We start from the raw sequence: 21,472 nt of genomic DNA, 5'->3' as shown, positions 1-21,472 counted from the left end.
GCAAGTTTCTTCTTTTCAGTATGCTCTTTATCGGATTCTTAACATCTTTTTCAGATTCACAATCTTGTTTATCTCTTTTTAAATTTTGAAAAATAAAAACAATGAAAAGTTGAGTTTTTCAAACAATTTGATTGTTGATGATGATATACATCTTAGCTTACACTAAAAGAAAACAGGTCTTTATATATATATATATATATATATATAATTACTTTCTTATCACTTATATGGGTCCATGAGATAAACAGTAAAATAAACAAAGAAAAGGGCGAAAGAAATATGATGATAAAGGCAGATGGCAAGATTAGAAGAAATGGACTTTGCGACCTTATAAAATGGACTTTGCGACCTTATCTAAAGCCTGACATTGCTCATAATAATAATAATATTTGCTTACACTATATAAAAAAATAATAGTATTTCTCAGCAAATTATGTAATGCTAATCATTAAATAATAAGAAATTAATTAAGATTAGATTTCAACAATAAAATAAAAAGTTCATTAATTAGGTAAAGCATCCTTCTCAATTGGCAGATACCCTAGCTAGCTAGCTGCAACTTCTTCTCCATTAAGATGATGATCTCTTTCATTTTTATCACTTCTATCACTTATGTTCTCAAACTCAGGGACCACCTGTCACACATCACTTATAATTAGACCAATTGCTTTTATTCAATTAATTTTTAGTTTAATGCATGTTTACATCTTAAATTTAGTATATTTTTTCTATTGGCACCCTGAACTTTTAAAATAACCTATCACATACCTATAATTAGCTTTAAAAACCTATCACATACCTATAGTTGGCTTTAAAACCCTATTACACACTTATAATTGGCTCATTCGGACCTTCTACACACAAAATCGTTGATCTTTCATCTTTAACGAACAGGGTGGTATACGTGTTATAAAAAAAGAAAAGCGCGTGAGTTCGTTCGGTATGCCACCTCATCCGTCAAAGACGAAAAATCAACGATTTTGTATGTATGAGGTCCGAATAAGCCAACTATAGTGTTTTTATAGCCAACTACAAGTGTGTCATAGGTTTTTAAAGCCAATTATAAGTGTGTGATAGATTATTTTAAAAGTTCAGAATGCCATTAGACAAAACTTATCAAATTTAAGTGTGTATATATGCATTAAGCCATTAATTTTTAATTTAACATCACATTACATAATAGGAATGAATTTTTTACGAGTTAATAGATTCCTTTTAACCTATTCCTTGTTATAATCATGCAATTTCATTATTATATTATTGTGAATAGTTATTTAAGCCAATGTAAAATTATTTAATATGGAAAACAACTGTTCTTGTACTCATACGAAGTAGATATTTATTATCTCTTAAAAAAAAAAGTAGATATTATTAGCATGCATTGAGATATTATATAACTTTACTATTTAAAAAATGGACAGGAGCATATAATATAATCTGACCAATCAAATTAATCAATAACGTATTATTATTATTATTATTATTATTATTATTATTATTATCCTATTGGTTGGTATAAAATATACGGGTTATAATTGCATGAAAATGTAAACTGTACTTTTCTTTTCTGTAGCACATTAAAAGTGGGGTCCAAAATCAAAATGCAAAACATCTCCTGATATTTTAGTGATCATGATCATGATCATGATCAAGATTAAAAATCTAGAGGTCTAAAATCTCTTGAATCCATAAAAGATCAATAACGGAAAAGGAGAGATGTATTTCGCATGTTTAATAAATAGTTAGTGTGACTAACCAACCTGATCTTGAGATGCATCGGAGGGCTGAGATTGATGATCAGAAGACGATAATCTCTTTGTTCTCCGATCTATTCTGCTTCTTCTACCGCCATTATTGTAACCTGCAAACACCGCAATTCTTTATGACTAAAAAGCGCTTGTAAAAGTAAAACAAAAGTGGATCAATGTACCTCCTCTCTCCTCTCCCATATCTCCACAAAAAATATCTTCTACATATTCGAATTTTCAATATTTCATGGGTTTTTTTTTGGAGGCTAGCTACTCAAATCTCAATTTTCACGTTAACTACAACTCCTTCGCCCAATTATACTCAATACTTTTCTCATGTTTGTTTATTAAATTATTATTATTCCTCCTATCATATCTTCGATGAAATGAATAATTGAATCTCAATTAAAAAAACTATGTACAGAAGAAAATATCTAGGAATTTAGCCAAACAAGCCCCCAAAATCTCATCAAGAGAGCTAAATCAGCCAAACAAGATGCAAAGTGAAGATTAACAGCAAGTTTCACCTAAGCAACCATGGATATCAGCTATAATGCACCATAAGGCAGTGGAAAAGACAATTGTATATATACCTGAGATCGATTGCTTTTTAGGTCTCTGAGATTTTAAATCTAAGGTTGATTCTGAGCTATCCGGCATGTAACGGTCGAGACGGAGGGAACGGCCGTTGTCTTCAAGCATTGTGTGTACAAAGGCCGCCTCCATTGAATTCAGGAAGTGGAGGTGTTTCTCGTTTGTCCACTGACCTGTTTCGCTCCCGGTCGGATCCATTACGCCGGACGGGAAATAGATCGTTTTGTGTTAGTTGGGATAATTTGCTTTGCTTTGTTTTGCTGCAAATTTTTAAGTTAGCATTTGAAGGGTTTCAGAGGGCCTATATATAGACTGCGCTGTAGTGTGGCTTTTCTTTTTCTGCCTTAAAACACTTAATTTCTCTCACCCACATGAGAGTATGGAAATCGCTTACTCGCGCTATCTATCGACCACATGCAATCGATTTCCAAAACAAAAGGAATTTGACAACTCAGAGGAGGAAAATCTTGGCCCGACCGAGTCCGAGATAATAAGAATTAAATATCTTATTTAACCCCTTGATTATCTCTAAATTATTTTTCTTCCCTCGTGTTTTTTCTTTTTCAGATGAAATATGTATTTTTTAAATTATTGGCTTTATTATTTTTAACAAAAAGGGTTCGGACTAGTGAGTATTCATTTGACATGCGAAATGATGATGTGGGAAACTTAGCAAGTATATTTTAAAATGTGGTTTAATAAGGTTAACACACCTGTAAGAAAATTAAAATAGAAAAATGAGGTTAAAGGAGGGTCCAGATTTAAGCTATTAGAATTTTGAAAATGAAAATAGGAGACTGGTGAGATTCTAAATTTAGAGATGAGATACTTTGGTTGCATGTCTTTATTTTCCATTTTATAAGATTATAAGGATATTTTTGAAAAATATCAATTTTTGTACAACGCTCTATATATGTAAAGAGAGTATTTAAAACACGTCACTTGATGGAATCACTTTGATTTGATGGATACTAATTGAAGGCCGCACAAATTAGGACGACAACTTTAAGGATCGGTGTGCCTATTCTATCAGTCTATATGGTCAGGTGGTTATTAATTTGAAAAAAAACAGAGGTAATTAATTTATTAGTTCATATATTTTGACAAAATATACTGTTTAGTCCCTATATTTTCAAAAACACATGATAAAGGCTAACCTTTTTTCTCGATGAACTGTTTAGTCTCTAACGTTTTTCTCGGTGAACTGTTTAGTCACTGTCGTTAGACTTTCATGAAGATTTTGTTAGTCAATTTGGATTTGCGTTTTTCTTTTCTTTTAAACTATAATGCATTTGAAATCAACTTTGAGTGTTCTTCTTTTTTATTTTCTTCTTAATCGTTCAAATTCGTAAGCATTGTGTCTGTTCTTTTTCTTGTTCTCCATACAAATAGCTTCTTCTTCTAAATTAGATTTCCTCTTCTAAAGTTTGAAGGTAAATAGTAAAGGGCAATTTAGTCATTTCCGAAGTCATAAACGGTAAAAAATATAACAAACAGATGGAAGGACTAAACAGTTCACTGAGAAAAAGGTTAGAGACCTTACCATATGTTTTTTAAAATACAGGGACTAAACAGTGTGTTTTGTCAAAATATAGGGACTAATAAATTAATTATCCAAAAAAATAGTGGGATAAATTATATTTAAAAGTATTGTAGTATAATTGATTAAAATCAAACAATTAATCATAACTCTTCCTGTATCTCAGGTCATTAGTTGAAACTACCATCATTCAAAATGATTAAAATAGATCTACGTGAAATTCTCACTGATAACAGATTAACAGAAAACAATTTCACCAATTGGCATAGAAGCCTTAGAATCATTCTAAATGTTGAAAAGATTGCTTGTGTTAGACACACCATATGCTAACCCAGCTAATGACGCCCATATGAAGGTCATAGTTGAGTATAGAAAACACAAGGAAGATGATGACATGACAACTTGTATCATGTTGACATTTATATCTCTTGAACTTCAGAAACAACATATGAGGACATGAATATTTATGCCATGCTTATTAATCTTATATAGCTCTTTGAGAAACCGACGAGGAATGAGGGAGAATGTGGTATCAAAAATGTTATTCCGCCTAAGATGCAGGAAGGTAGCTCAGTTATGGCACATTGTGTCAAGATGATTGGCTAGGTTAAGAAGCTGTCAGATCTAGGTTTTGTGATGGACCATGAACTGAGCATCGACTTAGTTCTCTAATCCCTCCCAGAAAACTACTCACATTTCATCATGAAGTACCATATTAATATGCTTGAAACTAGGGTTGTAAATGAACAGAGCCGCTCGATAAAAGTTCGGCTCGACTCGGCTCGATTTGTAAACGAGCCGCTCGTGAACACGATTTACTGGCTCAGTTCGTAAACGAGCCAAGCTTGAGCAGGCCAAAGCTCGGCTCGAAAGCTCGCGAGCATGCTTGATTAGAACATTTATGAACAAATTTTAGTTTTGTAGAAAACTCTATAGTTTTGTATTAGTTCATAAATATCTAAACTTAATATTATTTCATTTGCTATTATATGAGTTCGTTCACAAACATAATAAATGAGTAATAGACGAACTATTTATAAGCATCTTGTTCATTTATTCACGAACTTTGCTTATGAGCTTATTTAAGTACATAATTAAAGAGTTATTTGCGAGCAAACTTCACAAATATAATTAACAATTTACTCACAAATAATTCATGGTTAGATAATTTTCTTAATGAACCAAGTCCAAAAGAGGATTTTGGGCTCGAAACAAGCTCGAAGCTCGGCTCAAGCTCGTTGAGCAAGCCAAAGCTCGGCTCGGGCTCGACTCGTTAACTTTATAGCAAGCTCGGTTCAGGCTCGAGCTCGTTAATTTTATAGCGAGCCGAGCTTGAACAGACCAAAGCTCGGCTCGATTACAGCTGTAACCCCCTCATTTGGATCACATGATATCTCACACAATATCAGTCATAGACATGTTTTCAATTCTCAATCATATAAACTTCAATCTCATATAAATTTTACATATTATACATAAGAGAAAGCATTTATAATTTACAATACACGTTTAAGTCATTATCCTACACAGAGGATTTACAAAACAAAAGTACATTCACAAGATTCCAAAATGCCTAGATGAGAATTGACTGACACTGCTGGTGCGACCTTAAGCAAGAAGAACTCCACCTAACCTGTAAAATCTATTGGCAAGGGGTGAGCTGCCTACTCAATAAACATATTACACATATATGTATATACAAGTAATGTAAAGAGCACAAACCAAAATAGGTCATCAGTACCAAGTTAGAATTTATTCATTTAGAATAGTAATACTGATTTTAGAAAGGCCTTGCTATACTTAGACAATATATATAAAATGGTCCTTGGGCCCAATCTGTATTCCGGCTCACTAAATTCGGAATACAATCATCTGTGCTACGGAGGAGTTACACTCACTCACGTACTCATATATCTCAACACATGTGCTTCCGGCTCACAATATTCGGATAGCACTCTCAACTTAGACCATTTCACATATCCATCTAAGCAAGCTCATATTCATTTATAATCCAACCATTATTCAGTTCCAGTATGTGCACAAGGCTTAACATGCCGTATTTACGCATAACACTGCAACATACTCAATCATAACACTTTCTTATCAATCATGACGTATCATAAACACTCAAACATTATCCACATACAACCCTACTTGAAACCACAATAACTGAACTTCTAAACATGCTCAAAGGATTATAGTCAACCTTTAAAAAGGAAGTTGTGGCAATGGCGGTGGATTCTCCAAACAAAAGGAAAGGCAAGTCCCCTACCAAAAGAAAATTGAAGAAATCTAAAACTAACCGAGATTTGAGCAAAGATAAGAGTGTTGAATCCAATAAGTAAAGAAGGGCATTAGAGGGGAAATCGTAAGGAATACTTGGATTCTTTGAAGAAGAAGAAGAAAAGAAGAAGAAACTTGACCAAACTTATACTTTAGGTATGTACTACATTGAAATAAATGTGTTTCATTCTTCTAATCCTTAGGTATTAGATATCAGATGCGGGTCTGAAATTTGTACAAATATGCAGGAACTAAGAAGAACTATAAACTTAAAGAAATGATAGCTAATCCTGCAAGTTAGAAATGGAGCAAAAGTTGATGCTTTAGCCATAGGAGTTTGATGGGTATCGAGTCCATCAAAAATAAATTATATAACTTCACTTTGTTGAAAACAGATTGTAAAAAAGCAAGTAAAGATTGAACCCAATGGATTAGCACCGATTCAACTAGATTAATAACCAGGTATACAAGTAAAATAAAATAGGGGGTTTTGAATTGGATGTATTTAACACTAACACAAATAAACAATATAGCAAAAACACAGATTAATAAAGTAGCAAAAATGAAGGACGAATGAAGATTTTGTGCTAAAGGTTTCTCAGGTAAGGAATTCAATTAATTATTAATCATTGACAAGTAAGATAATTCTTCAAATCCAACATCGGATCAGTTATAGTTTCACAAACCTTATTCTTCCGTATTAATGAATTAACCAAGTAAGACTATAATTAATTCCTAATCAACAAACGCATGGAATTCAACCTATTGATAGCTTTACGAATGAGAAGAACCTGATCTTGGCCAATCGACTCTTAGCGATATCGACTCAGGAACCAAATCACAAATTCACTTAATGAACAAGTATCAGACATGTTTCATTAATTGCTACATGCACTGATTCAAGTAAACAATTCCGGATTTAATTTCATCAGTTAACTATATGTTATTTTTAAAACCTTAAACAACTAGCCTAATTGCTCAAATAATAAATAACAATGGGGGAATCAATTTTCCCTAATCCAACATAAATATATAAATGATACAAGAATAAGAAGAAAGCAATAAAATCAATGATTTCACAATAATTGAAGAAAACCCGTCTTTAAATTAACCTTCAACTAAAAATCAATGTTTAGCTATGAAGAGTCATAGAAGCACAAAATCTTCCTATTGAACTGAATCTAAAACTAAGAAGAATAAAAGAAAAAGGGGTTCTCCTAAAGGGAAGGAGATTCTTCCTTTTTATAGGAAGAAATCCTAGGAAAAATAACTTCCCCTCCACTAATGCCTAAAAGAAATGAATTAGGGGTCACATCCTATCTTGTCTACTAACCACGTTCAAAATAGTGGCTGAGACCCATTAATTACAGCTGAAAAATAAGTCCTGAAAGTAACCTGTGCATTTTAAGAATTCTGCGAATCCCGTGTTTCCTTGTCTTGGACAAGACTAACTTCCAGTTCGGCTTTTAGTTCTCCAAATTAGTTCCAATTCTGTCTCAAGTCTTTATGAGCTCCAAATATATACTGAAATGCTTCATATTTTTGCTTTAGTCCCGGTAAAGGTGGAAATAACAAAAGCAAGCAGTACAACGCAAATAATGACCAAATTACTCAATTAATCATGCACTAAAATTAGAGGTGGAAATTTCGTGTTTCGTGTCAAAATCATGTTATCTCATATATATGTTCCATATGGGTTTATATATAAATGCTAGAAAAATGATTTTTATGTCAATCGTGTCGTGTTAGTCGGGTTGGCTCTGTAATCATGTTTTCGTATCAGAAATTTTCACTCCTAACTAAAATAGGGATTTTACTGCTGAAATAGATACTTATCAGAGTTTATTTTCTTTCTTTACCATCAACATTGATTTTGAAATTAAAAGATTGAATTTTTCCAGAAATGTCAAGTAATATCATTTCAGTTAATCATTTAGATATTGATGGATATGTTATTTCAATAAAGAAAAATAGTTCGATTTATAAAGTTAAATTTATTATTTTTCTGGAAACTCAAATAATGGTATTTATGTTCTACATAGTCTTAACGATTCCATTTATAATATACATGTCAAGAAACCAATATTAGCTAATAAAGATAATCAAAACTATTTATGGCATTGTCGTTTAGGCCTTATAAGTGACAAACTCATTTCCAAACTCTATATGACTGGATACTTTGGATTCTTTTGCTTGCGAATCATTTAATCAATGCAAATCTTGTTTGCTTGGAAAGATGACAAAAGGTATCTTTAGTGGTAAAGAGGAACATAGTGCAGTACATAATGATGTGTGTGGGCCAATGTCAGTGTATGCGAGAGGAGGTTATAACTACTTCATCATGTTTATAGATAATCATTCCAGATATGGTTTCATCTATCTAATAAAATTCAAATCTGAAGCATTTTAGAAATTTAAAGAATTTAAGAATGAAGTAGAGAAACAAACTGGGAAAAGTATCAAGACACTTTGATTCGATCATAGTGGGGAATACCTTTCAAGTGAGTTTCAATATCATCTCAAAGAGAATGTGAGTCTCTCACAATGGGTTCCTTCGTATAAACCTCAAGTGAATGGAGTGTCCGAAAGAAGGAAGCACACCTTATTAGATATGGTTCGACCCATTAGAGCCTTGCAACCTTGCCAAAATTGCTTTGGAGATATGCCTTAAAACCTCCATTTATACCGTAATTCGTGTTCCATCTGATTCTGTTGTTTTTACTCCATATGATTTTTTTCTATGGAAAGAAACCAAAATTTTCATACATGAAGGTTTTGGTTGTACTGACTATGTCAAACGTGTCACACAGAAAAAATAGATTCTAAATTTGATGGATGTGTTTGTGTTGGATATCCAAAAGAGACTCTTGGATATTACTTCTATAATCCAAAGGAACAAAGTATTTTTGTTTAATGTTGCTTTCTTAGAGAAAAAGTTTCTCAATCAGAGTAGCAACAGAAGCGTGATTGAACTTGGTGAAGTTAAAGAAGAAAACACAGAACAATAGAACAATTAGGTTCAACAGAAGTAGAGGAATATAAAACTGTACCTCAATTACAGGAGCAATAAATAATTAGGTCTAGTAGGATACCTCAACTCCCTGAGAGATACTTGTCATTTATGCCTTTCTTATTTCCTCTATAATTTTGATATGTCATATGTGACTGATTATATGAGTTTGAGAAACTAGCTATCTCAATAGAATGTTCTTGATTTCCAATTCACAATACCATTGAATATCCTTTGTTTGCATTAGGTAACATACACATTATTAGGATATGGTTCTTTACATAATCAAAATGTGGGTTAAGCCCCATCAAAAATTGTATACATTGATCTTCATCATTACAACCAACAATTCATTGAAAAGCATTGCAAGCATAATTACTAGCTACTCCATATTTATAGCTCAGTAAAGGCCTTAACAAAATCATCTCATCCCAAAATCATCTAAGCTTATTGAAATATTATATCAAGGTAATATATTACCTTGAGTATGTAAGCTCAATTCTCTCTTGATTTGTAAAGCAATGGGCCATCATTGTCACCAAATCCGTGCCCAGGTCCTTCCACAACTCTCTTAAAGTTGAAACATACTGAAACCTTTAACAACTTTTTTTGAAATTGTTACTAAACATTCACTCTTCTTCCTTTTTATGTGATCTAATGTACCTTTTCGTGGGATTTCTTCAAATTCGAGAATGAAACGTAACTTCTCCTTCATAATAAGAACTCGAACCATAGAGTTTCTTCATAACAAATAATTGTTTTTAGTCAATTTGGTTTGTAAAAACAAATGAACTTGGATATTCTCATCATATATTGCGCGATCCTTCTCCTTCTTCAAGATTGCCAAAAGGATTTGAGGTGAATTGTTCTACTTCATCGGAAAACATATCTTCTTGAATGAAAAATCTATCAGTGTATTACTTCACTGTGAATTGAAAAGATGAATTACAACACTATATACTCAAGCTAATTAATTCTACTATTTTCCCTCTAAAATGCTTAAATAATCACAATATTACTAAATGGTGTGTAAAAGGGGTCAAGTCATGGGACCTTATTATGGTGCGGCATTCGCGTCGCCCACGTCGTGCGGACGCGCCCCTAACCCGATGGTTAATCGATTGCACCCTCCCTGCGCGTGAGAGAGCATTTTCCCTAGTAATTGGTTAAAGGCTTGTAAAGCCCGTTTACTTATAAACTCGTTAAGTTTCTCCTTTCTTTGTGAGGATGTAAATGTTTAATTTCATTTTATCTTATTCCAAACCATTTCAAGTGGTTCACTTTGAGCATCAATTTCTCATTCATCTTTTGTCCGTTTTGAGTTTATAATATATTTTTAAAAAGATCTTATGACATATAATACGTTGATATATTTCAATTTATTATCAATTTAATTTATTCGTTATATATTTAAGACTCAAATTAACAAAAAATAACAAACCAAAATTATTTATAATTTATTTTGGATATATACAATGTATAAAAATAATTTTAAATTAATTATATATATATATTTAATGTATATAAATATTATTTATTTATTACGTCATCCGATTCGACCAATCCAACCCATGACCCAGTCATCAATCCAGTTTGATATTCGATCCGGTTCTGATAACATTGATATTTTGTGACTTTATTTGAATTTCGCTAATTTTATAAAATAAAAATTCATAATAAAGAGGATTTTATTTGTTGTATTAGAATAAAAGATAAACAATATGATTTTATTGTGAATATGACGAGTAAATTATATTTATGGCCATTCAACTTGCTCTTATTCATATTATAGCCACTCATCTTCAAATTTTGATATAAAAGTCAGTCAAATTTTCCTTTTACTAATATAAAAGAGACTAAATCTTGGTGAGTAGGCATTTCTCCATTGCAGAGCTGATAAATATGATATTTTAAACATTTTTTATTCTTAAATTTTTTTTATTTTAAAGTCATTTAGGTGTTGCTTGATTATGATAGAAATAATGATTGTTTAGAGAGAGAAATGTTCAAAATAGTGATTTGAAAAATGTAAAACGTGATTACATGATAAATATGATTCTAAATAATTTTAATTCTTAGATTTTTTTCATTTTGAGGTCATCAACAATCATTTGGAAGTAGTTTACGTTCATAAAGGGTTATAATATTACTAAATGACAAAGTTGAGTGATTTTTATATGAGATTTTAAAATTGAGTGACTATAATATTAAGAGTCAAGTTGAGTGACCATTAGTGTAATTTACCCTGAATATGAATACATATATGGATGAAATTATTTAAGGGCAAATTATATCCATTGTACTGAACTTTACCTCTATTAATATCAAGGACACTAAATTTAAAAAATCACTTAACTTTGTATTTCCTAATATAAAATTCGCTAAATCTTGACTAATTTATTAGCAGGTAACTTTCTATGGTAAAGTTGATGTAAGCAATATTCTAATTTCTAAGCAACTTTAATTTTTAAACTTTTTAGTTTTGAGATCATTAAAGTGTTGTTTAGTCAAAAAAAAGAAAATGAATGTTTTGAGAGAGAAATATCCGGAAATGGTCATTTTGGAAAATCGCAAATATAGTTTCAACTAATTTTAATTATTGGACCTTTTCAGTTTGATATCGTCAACGGTAATTTTGTAGCCGTTTATTTTTATAAAGGTCATAATGTTAATAAAAATAAAGTTACGTGATTTTTATGTTACGTTTTGAAGTTTAATGGTTATAATATTAATAAATATAAAGTTTAATGGCTATGAGTGTAATTTATCCAATTATTTAATGAATAAATAATTTAAATAAATTTATATCATGTTATACAAATTGAAAAGACGGATAAATTGTTATAAGTAAATTCAAATAATTAATAAATTAGTTTAAATAAATTGAGGTGACCAAAATCTTTTAATGAAGTTAATCAGTTTTGAATTAAGTCTAGAAATTTAGAAATGTATTCAGCCATAACAAATTTTTGAATTGAACTATAGCAACAGCATTACTATTAAAAAAGAAAATCAAAATAAACTAGTCGTTCTTTTTCCCTTCTTTTCCTGTTGGAGATCAGAGAATAAGAAAAAGGAAGAGAGTTGTAATAATAACTGATTGTAAGAGCGGGTATGGAGAGGAGAGTACAGAGAGGGCGGTGGGATAGAAAAAGAGAGATGATCAAAATATCCGAAGACATAAAAGAGAGATAGGAAAAGATATTTCGGGGATGAAAAGAAAATTCGAAAAAATAAGAAAAAAAAATCTTAACTTTATATTATATGATGCTGACAGAGAGAGAGAGTTTCGTTATCCTTTTGGATTTTTCTTTTATTTTATGAATTTACGCATATATCCCTTGGACGTCTGCCTTGGTCAAAGTCTCAACCAACACACAGTACGATATTTTGTTGTTTTTTTGTGTTTTTACTTCCAACTTCCAACACCACCACACCCACCCTTTTTTAATGCCCCATTTTACCCTTTTTCCGTTCGGTGCTTTTTTCTTTTCTCAAATATCTAGTGAATCAAATAATGTTCTATCAAAATAATAATAATCAATAAAATATGAAATATTAGTATCATTTCATTAGAAAATAATTAAAATATAAAAAGGTTTAAACTGATACTCTCAATGGAAAATTCAATACAATACCTACAAAGAAAGGCTTGGTCATGGTCAACGGGATCATAATTATCTCTACTCAATGTGAATCCGTGCCGATTGGAATGAGAATTTTCCATTAATCTTTTTTTTTTTTTGAAAGGGATATAAAAATAAATATATATTAATTTGTAAAAATAGTTCGGTGTGCTTTAAGAATTTGGAAACATAAATCTGTATTTTTAAAATTTTACAGTTAAAAGATTTGCGAGTTAATTTTTCGATCAAAGAATATTTACAGTTTAATTTTTTTTGGTAGGAAAAGAAAGAAAAACAAACAAAGCCGCTTAGCTCGGGATCAGCCTGGGAAAACTGACCCCGCCAAATCATCCAAGATCAGAGACGAAATGAACAACGGAGGAGAAGAAAAGGTTGAGAGACCCAACATCCTTGAATGACCTTCAACCGCAAGACGGCCCGCTACTCGATTTTGCTCCCTATAAATATGAGCAAAGCTAAGAAAATCAAAGGAGGAGCCAATCCTTCTAATGCCTTTGATTAAATTTTGGCTATTTAGGCAAGTAGCATTGTTTTCTAATATCATTTTGATCGCTTCAAGGTTATCAGTCTCCACCAGAAGATTCTTCACCCCCAGATTTTTTGCTAGCTTAAGGCCAGAAAAAATCCCCCAAAGCTCTGCAGAGAAAGACGAACTTATTCCCAAATTCTGAGAGAAACCAGAAACCCAACTGCCACCATCATCTCTCAGAACCCCTCCTGCGGCAATTCTCCCGTCCTTTAGACAAGAGCCATCAGTGTTAAGCTTAACCACACCTTCACTGGGCTTACACCAGCCTAAGAGATGGACCTCCTTCCTCTGAATAGCCCTAGCCAAGGGATCCTCAACGAAGCTATCAACCAAGGTGCAAATCTTTTTGGAAAAGAAATTCAAGACATTAGGCAAAACAACCGTTTCTCCTCCAAAAATCTCCTCATTTCTCCATCTCCAAATCTGATGGCATACCACCACAAATAAGAGAACACCCTGATTCAACTCAGCCAAAAGTTTCCCATTAATCTCATCCACAAACCAATCATGCTCAGAGTGGGCTAAAAAAGAAGATAACACCTTTATAGGGAGAACTTTCCTCCAAACCTCTTTACTTTTCTCACAGTCTCTGAGAGCATGGCACAAAGTTTCTTCATGACCTCTACATCTGCCACAAGCTCCAGACTCCACCAAATGCCTCTTTTTCCTATCAGAATTAGTAAGCAACCTATTTTTAACCCCTGGCCAAAGGAAGCTTCTAATACGGTACGACACTTTTAAGGCCCAAATCGTCTTCCACACCCTTGGGTGCGAAGTATCCAACTCCTGATAGAAAGCCTGAAAAGTCGATTTACAAGAATAGGCCCCGTTGTTAGTCAAAGACCAATAGTAACTATCCCTGTCTTCCATTTTACTACTAATCTGAACTCCTCTAATTCTCAGGAGCGATTCCAGACTGAGGTAAGAATCAAATTTAGAGCAAATCCAATCACCCTCAGAATCCACCACAACTGCAATCCTCCAGTTCTGAATTTCTAAAAGCGGTAAAGACTCACAAACTTCCAATAATGGCTTTTTACCAATCCAAATATCATTCCAGAAGCTGATGGATCTACCATTCCCCACATTCCACCCAATCCCTCAACAAAACTCAGCAAAAACCGCACTAATGCCTTTCCAAAGAAAGGAACAATTAACCACTCTATCCTTAGGACCCCCCAAAGACCTTATCCTTTCGATATTTCCCGCATAATAGTTGAACCCAAAAAGCTGAAGGAAGTTGCCACATTCGCCACAGAAGTTTCATTAATAAAACTTTCTTATTATCTCTGGCTTTCCTAATCCCCAGAGCTCCCATATCCTTAGGTTGACAAACCTCATTCCAAGGAACAAGGTGAATCTTCCTCCCCTCCCCAGCTTCTCCCCACAGGAACTGACGATTAATTTTATCAAGATCCTTGAGAACAGGCTCAGGAAGATGACAAGCCTGCATAATGTGATTGGGAGTCGCACAATTGACAGATTGAACCAAAGTAAGGCGACCAGCGAGAGAGAGAGTCTTAGCTTTCCAAGTGGCACACTTCTTATTGGCTTTATCCAAAGTATCCTTAAAAGACACTTTCGACACTCTCTCACTATGGAGGGGAATACCCAGATACTTCCCAAGAGAAATAGCCAGAGGAATACCAAACAAATCACTCAACCTTTTGCAGGCTCTCTGGTTCATGTTCTTAGAGCACATCATCCTGGACTTCTGGATATTGAGCTTCTGACCAGAGGCAGAACAGAAACACTCAAGAATATCCATAATCACACATAACTGCTCCTCATTACCTTCCAGCAAGATCAGAACATCATCTGCAAAGAACAAATGAGTAACCTGGGGGCAGAACTTATTGATGGCCACCGGGTGGAATTTCCCATTATCAACAGCATCTTGGATTAGGTGAGACAATCTTTCCATTGCAATAACAAATAAGAAAGGGCTCATTGGGTCCCCTTGACGGATACCCCGGTAAGGAGAAAATTCCTCCGACATATCCCCATTGATCAAAACTTGAAAAACAGGAGAAGAGATACAAACCTTAATTAACCTCCTCCAATTGTCCGGGATCCTTGCTCTCTCTAAACTCTCAAGAAGGAAACTCCAGTTAATGCGATCATAGGCTTTCTCCAGATCCAACTTAAGAGCCACAATACCTCTCTTCCCCTTTTTGATTTTCATAGTGTGGACCATCTCTTGGGCAATAACCACATTATCCATCATTTGTCTACCAGGCACAAAGCTTCCCTGATTCTGACTAATGATCTCAGGAAGAATGCAACGGAGTCTATTTGCCACAATCTTTGTAATAGTCTTATAGAGAACATTACAAAGACTAATAGGCCTCATATATAAGAAAGAAGAAGGCTTCTCAACTTTAGGAATCAGAACTAGAAGAGTTCTGTTCACAAGCCCAATATCCTGAGAGCCATTAAAAACACATTTGATAAAGTTATAAATGCCTTCCTTCACAACCTCCCAGTGTTTATGGTAAAAACCAGCAGGCAGGCCATCAACCCCAGGAGCTTTAGTAGCCCCAATACTAAAAATGGCTTGATCAATTTCTTTTAGGGAAATAGGGTGGAAGGCTTCCAGAATTCAATCCTCTCCCACCATGGGAAAGGTAGCAATAGTTTGAGCCTTATCCAGATCAACATGTTCCTCTTTAAAAAGGTCTTTATAGAAGTCAAGGGCCAAGTGACGAATATCTTCATCCTCATAGACCCAATCACCATTAGAGTCTTTAATAGCATCAATCATATTGCTATGTCTTCTAATGACGGTAGAGAGATGAAAATACCTGGTATTCCGATCCCCATATTTGATCCAGGCTTTCCTAGATTTCTGAAACCAAAGAAGTTCTTCCTATCTTAGCACAGCTTCCAACTCCTTCTGAAGGGTTCTGAGGAGACCAAAGAAGTTCTTCCTATCTACGTAAATTTGTGCCAGCAGGGTATATTTACCCTTTTTCTTAATGAATAAGGTTGTGTCAGCTTTGCCTCTGACATAGTTCCTGGTCAGCTGGAAATTGGTCAACCTCTCATACCAAGCACGAGGTGCTTGTTTCAGGCCGTACAAGGCCTTCTTGAGTTTATAAACGTGGTTTGAAAACTTTGGATCTTCAAACCCAAGAGGCTGACTAACATATACCTCTTCGTTTATAAATCCATTAAGAAAAGCACTTTTGACATCCATTTGATATAGTTTGAAATTCATGAAACTAGCATATGCACACAATATACGTATAGCCTCTAACCTAGCTACGGGTGCAAAGGTCTCACCATAGTCAATGCCCTTTTACTGACTATAGCCCTGGGCTACAAGTCGGGCTTTGTTTCTGACTACGTTGCCTTGCTCATCTAGTTTATTCCTAAAGACCCACTTAGTTCCTATGGTCTTTTGGTTCCTAGGTTTTGGTACTAAATCCCATACCTCATTTCTTTTGAACTGATCAAGCTCCTCTTGCATAGCATTGATCCAGTGTTCATCGTGCTCAGCATCAGCAAAACTCTTTGGCTCATGAACTGAGACGAATGCAACATTGCTGAGATACTTTCTAAGCTTATCTCTTGTCATCAGCTTGTTGTCAGCAGCATCAAGAATGGACTTCTCCGAATGTCCTTTTGCAATTTCGATTTCTTTAGGTAATGTTGAGTTGTCTGGAATAGGTGTTTCTACAGTATCTGCAGGAGTAGATTGGTCAGCAAAGGTAATTTCTGTTTCGTGTTTACCTTTGGTCAGTCCTTGTACTGATGACTCAGCGGCTCCATTTTGGTCAGCGGAAGCTGAGCTTGGTTCATATTCGGCAGACTGAGTTGTCTTTCATGCAGGGTCAGTTTCATCGAACTCGATATGGACAGACTCTTCTACAACTTGAGTTTGTTTATTATACACCCTATATGCTTTACTGTTAGTTGAGTACCCTAAAAAGATCGCTTCGTCAGTTTTAGCATCAAATTTAGCAAGATTATCTTTTGTGTTGAGTATAAAACATTTACACCCAAAGGCACGAAAGTAGCCAATGTTGGGCTTTCGTCCTTTCCAAAGTTCATAAGGGGTTTTCTTGAGTATAGGTCTAACTAAAGCCCTATTAAGTATGTAACATGCTGTGTGGACAGCTTCACCCCAGAAATACTTTGGAAGCCTATTTTCGCTCAGCATTGTCCTAGCAATTTCGACTATTGTTCTGTTTTTCCTTTCAACAACCCCATTTTGTTGAGGCGTCCTAGGAGCAGAAAAGTTATGGTCAATGCCACTGACTTCGCAAAATTCGTCAAACTGTTGGTTTTTTAATTCTCCGCCATTATCGCTTCTAATATGAGCTACTCTTAGGTCTTTGTCATTTTCAACCTTTTTAATCAATGTTGTGAACATATCAAATGTTTCATCCTTGCTACTCATCAAAATGATCCAAGTATACCGAGAGAAATCGTCTACAATGACTAAGGAAAATTTCTTACCGCCCAAGCTGAGTGGCTGGACAGGTCCGAAAAGGTCCAAATGTAGTAATTCCAATGGTCTCTTGGTTGAGACAATGTTTTTACTTTGAAAAGACTTTTTCGTTTGTTTACCTTGCTGACAAGCATTACATAATTGATCTTTTTCAAATTTTAATTTGGGCAATCCCTCAACTAGTTGCTTTCTAGCTAATTTGGCAAGGAGGTCCATGCTTACATGACCAAGTCTCCTATGTTATAGCCAGGAGTTGTCCTTTTTAGATACTAAGCATATGTTTTTGGAAAACTGTTTTTCTAAACTCAGTATATATACATTGTCAACACGAGGGGCAGTTAAAATCAGTTTGTTTGTTTTTCCCTCGAGTATCCGACACTGAGTGGCATCAAATATAACCTTTCTACCGCTGTCACACAGTTGAGCTACGCTCAGTAAGTTATATTTGAGACCTTTAACTAAGGAGACTGACTCAATAGTAGGGTTACCTCCGATAGTGCCTGAACCGACTATCTTACCCTTTTTATTGTCTCCAAAGCTCACGTTTCCACCTTGTTTAAGCTCAAGTTTGATGAACTAAGTTTCATCACCAGTCATGTGCCTCGAGCATACGCTGTCTATATATCACAGTTTTGATTTCTCCACGCATCTCAGGCTCACCTGCATTTTAAACTATTCATCTTTAGGTACCCAATTCTTTTTGGGTCCTCGTTGGTTAGCATAAACAGGTGCAATATCACGTTTTAACTTGTGACGACATACATTTATTGTGTGGCCTTGTTTTCCACAGAAGTCACACTGAGTTACCCTTTTTGGGTGACTTTGTCTTTGGTCAGCACCATTGTGCTGAGCATGCCAACATACCTTAGTGGTATGACCTTTCTTTCTACAGAAGTCACATTGAACAGTCCGCTTATTATACCAACACACATCTACTGTGTGTCCTCTTTTCCCACAACAGTCACATTGAGTGAACTGTCTACGCTGACCTGTACCTGAGTACTCAGCATGGGATTTATTTGAACCTTTTATTTGGTTTTGTAGGTTTGTGACATCCTTTCTCAGTTTCTTAGAATCTGATTGGACTTCCAAGACAAACTTGTGCAAAATTTCCATGTTGCTATGCAAAGTTGAGTTGTCTTGGAGAAGATATCGGAGGTCGCTAAGTTTCACCTCTTCAATCTCGTCACATCGCCTGCTGAGTGCCTTTATTTTCTTGTTACACTTTTTAGTCAGTGTATATAAATCACTCAGGGCGTTAACCATTTCATTTCTAAGTAAGTGTAAAAAAGTTACCTCATTTGAGTATTCATCCTGTTCAGATTCTTCGGATAGGTCAGCTTGCTCAGATCGAGGGCGGTCAGGAGCGTCATCTGCCATGAATCATATATTTGCTGTTTCATTTGCATCAGCTTCAGATGAGGTTGACTCGTCATTGTCACTCCATATAGCCACCATTGACTTTTTGCTTCCCTTCTTTTCTTTCTTCAAGTTAAGGCAGATTGACTTAATATGCCCAGTTTGATGGCACTCGAAGCATGTGACAGGCTTGGACCTATCACCTCTTTTGTATGGCCTCTTGCTGTTTTTATCATTTTTTCTGAACAGCTTCTTCATCTTCCTTGTGAACATGGCCATTTCTTCATCATCTGATGAGTCAGCTTCGGTTGAGTCAGCTTTCATGACAAGTGATTTCTGCTTCTTGTCTTCTGACTTCTCTTTAGCTTCGAAATTTTGCATAGAGATCTCATGAGTCAGCAGAGAACCGATCAGCTCGTCATACTTATATGTGGTCAAGTCTTGGGCTTCCTCCACAACCGTTTTCTTAGCTTGCCAGCTCTTGGGTAGACTTCTCAAGATTTTCTTCACTTGTTCCTCTTCGGTGAAATTCTTTCCTAGCCTCTTGAGCTCATTTATGATATTTGTGAATCTTGAGTTCATCTCCGAGATGTCTTCGTTTTCGTTCATCTCGAACAGCTCATAGAGTCTCATATGCTGGTTTACCTTAGATTCCTTGACCTTGCTCGTGCCTTCATAGGTCACCTCCAGCTTCTTCCATATCTCCTGTGCTGACTCGCAACCTGAAATCTTATTGTACTCTGCAGCATCTAGAGCACAGTGAAGCATATTGATAGCCGAAGCGTTATTTTGTAATTTCTTAAGGTCATCTTCTGACCACTCAGTTTCACTCTTAACAATTTTCTCATCGTTTACAGTTTTATAAGGCACATATGGGCCTTGAACTATTGCAAGCCATGCACTCATGTTTGTGGCTTGAATAAAGTTCTTCATCTTATTCTTCCAGAATGTATAATTAGATCCAAAGAATAAGGGAGGCCGACTAATTGATAATCCTTCACGGAGTATCTGTGTTGTTTGGTTCCCTGGAAGGAAATGAGTGCTGTTCTCAGCCATTTATCGGGATCAGCTCAAGATAGTTATATCTTTGAGTAGTGAGCTATTAGGCTCTGATACCACTTGTTGGTCCCGTGTGATTAGTTCCAAGGGGGGGGGGGTTAGGAACTAATATAACTTTTTCGTTTTAATTATGCTGACTTAATATAATTCTTTGAGTTTTACAACTCAGCTTTGGTCAGCACAGCCGAGCGAGGCGTAAGACAGTTTTAGTCAGATACTGACTAGAGTTGTTTTACTTGCGAGTTGGGAAATGACACTTTTGTGGTCAGCTTCCAACTCAGCACTCTGATTTACTCAGTGTCAGCTTAAACAATTTATATAATGAGTAAATATAACAAGCAACACATACAGATATATATTGAGAGAGAGTTAGAAATTACTCAGCACGACTTATCCTGGTTCGGCCTCTCCGCCTACGTCCAATCCCCAGAATCCCCCGGGCTTTTTAAATCCAATACTGAGCTCTTTAAAGGTAGAGCACAAACCATTTACAAGGCAGTTGAATATGCAAGAGTACCGTCCTCTATTCGCCTACTCAACTCCTACTAAGTGTTATAACCGAACACCTAGATTTCTCTACCGTTGAGTACTTAAAACCGAGTACTTAGCACTACCCTCTCAATTTTACAATTGATACAGAATTGTTCTTTTTTAGACAAAGAATACTTTAGATGATTACAAAAATCACTCTAGCTTTTACACAGAAATGAGAATTTGGTGTAAGATCTTTTTCTTGTTTTTGGTGTGCTTTTGTATGTATGTTTTTTCTCTTGTATTTCGGCAAAGGATCCAAGAAGTGTACTTGTCCTTTTATAGTTGAGGTCTGAAGCAAAAATGATTTGAATCCGGAATTATCCGTTGGATTCAAACGGCTTTTTCTTTGCGACATGTTCTGGTCAGCTTCAGATTTGCAGGACAATCCTGTCGTCTGAATTCCGCAGGCGCCAGACTCGTCTTCTTCTTGCAGGTTTGTCTTCTTGTGCAGGTTTCGTCTTTTATCCAGCGGGCATTTGACCCATGCATCTCGAAATTAACTCTTTGCGTAATTCCAAGGTTTCTATTATTGGTGCAGATAGTTGTCGGATCTTGTCTTTTAGCAAACAGATCATTGGTGATGTCCTTAAAATCATTCAGCATGACTTTGATAGCCGTTGTCTTTGATTGTTGCCAATACTGATACTGAGTTGCCTTTCACTCAGCTTCCACGGTCAGCTTCGTTCTGCAAGATATAGTTCCAAAGAAGACTT

General features: G+C 35.0%; 1 protein-coding gene across 2 annotated transcripts; it reads right to left on the bottom strand.

Annotated features, from left to right (window-relative positions):
• Nucleotides 1–336: 336 nt before the first annotated feature.
• On the bottom strand, nucleotides 337–2,630 carry LOC136224172 (uncharacterized). Of its 2 annotated transcripts, none has more exons than XM_066012538.1 (3): nucleotides 2,342–2,630; nucleotides 1,757–1,861; nucleotides 337–635 (listed from the first exon to the last, which is right to left on the bottom strand). In XM_066012538.1, the coding sequence occupies exons 1-3, from the start codon at nucleotides 2,538–2,540 to the stop codon at nucleotides 625–627; spliced, it is 315 nt and encodes a 104-aa protein (XP_065868610.1). In that variant the 5' UTR covers nucleotides 2,541–2,630; the 3' UTR covers nucleotides 337–624. The 2 variants fall into 2 exon arrangements, with proteins under 2 accessions (XP_065868610.1, XP_065868542.1); XM_066012470.1 differs by having other exon boundaries at nucleotides 1,761–1,861; nucleotides 2,342–2,629.
• Between the last annotated feature and the right edge of the window lie 18,842 nt (nucleotides 2,631–21,472).

This window comes from Euphorbia lathyris, chromosome 1, assembly GCF_963576675.1.
Source record: "Euphorbia lathyris chromosome 1, ddEupLath1.1, whole genome shotgun sequence".
Lineage (NCBI taxonomy): Eukaryota > Viridiplantae > Streptophyta > Magnoliopsida > Malpighiales > Euphorbiaceae > Euphorbia > Euphorbia lathyris.
This window is presented reverse-complemented; position numbering and strand designations above follow the sequence as displayed.

What these genes read in the sequence shown, in the direction of transcription:
- LOC136224172 (XM_066012470.1), bottom strand. Translation starts at nt 2,540, where the DNA reads ATGGATCCGACCGGGAGCGAAACAGGTCAGTGGACAAACGAGAAACAC. An exon ending in TAAAAAGCAATCGATCTCAG is followed by an intron (nt 1,862 to 2,341) that starts GTATATATACAA and finishes CGGTGTTTGCAG; the next exon opens with GTTACAATAATGGCGGTAGA. An exon ending in CCGATGCATCTCAAGATCAG is followed by an intron (nt 636 to 1,760) that starts GTTGGTTAGTCA and finishes GATGTGTGACAG; the next exon opens with GTGGTCCCTGAGTTTGAGAA.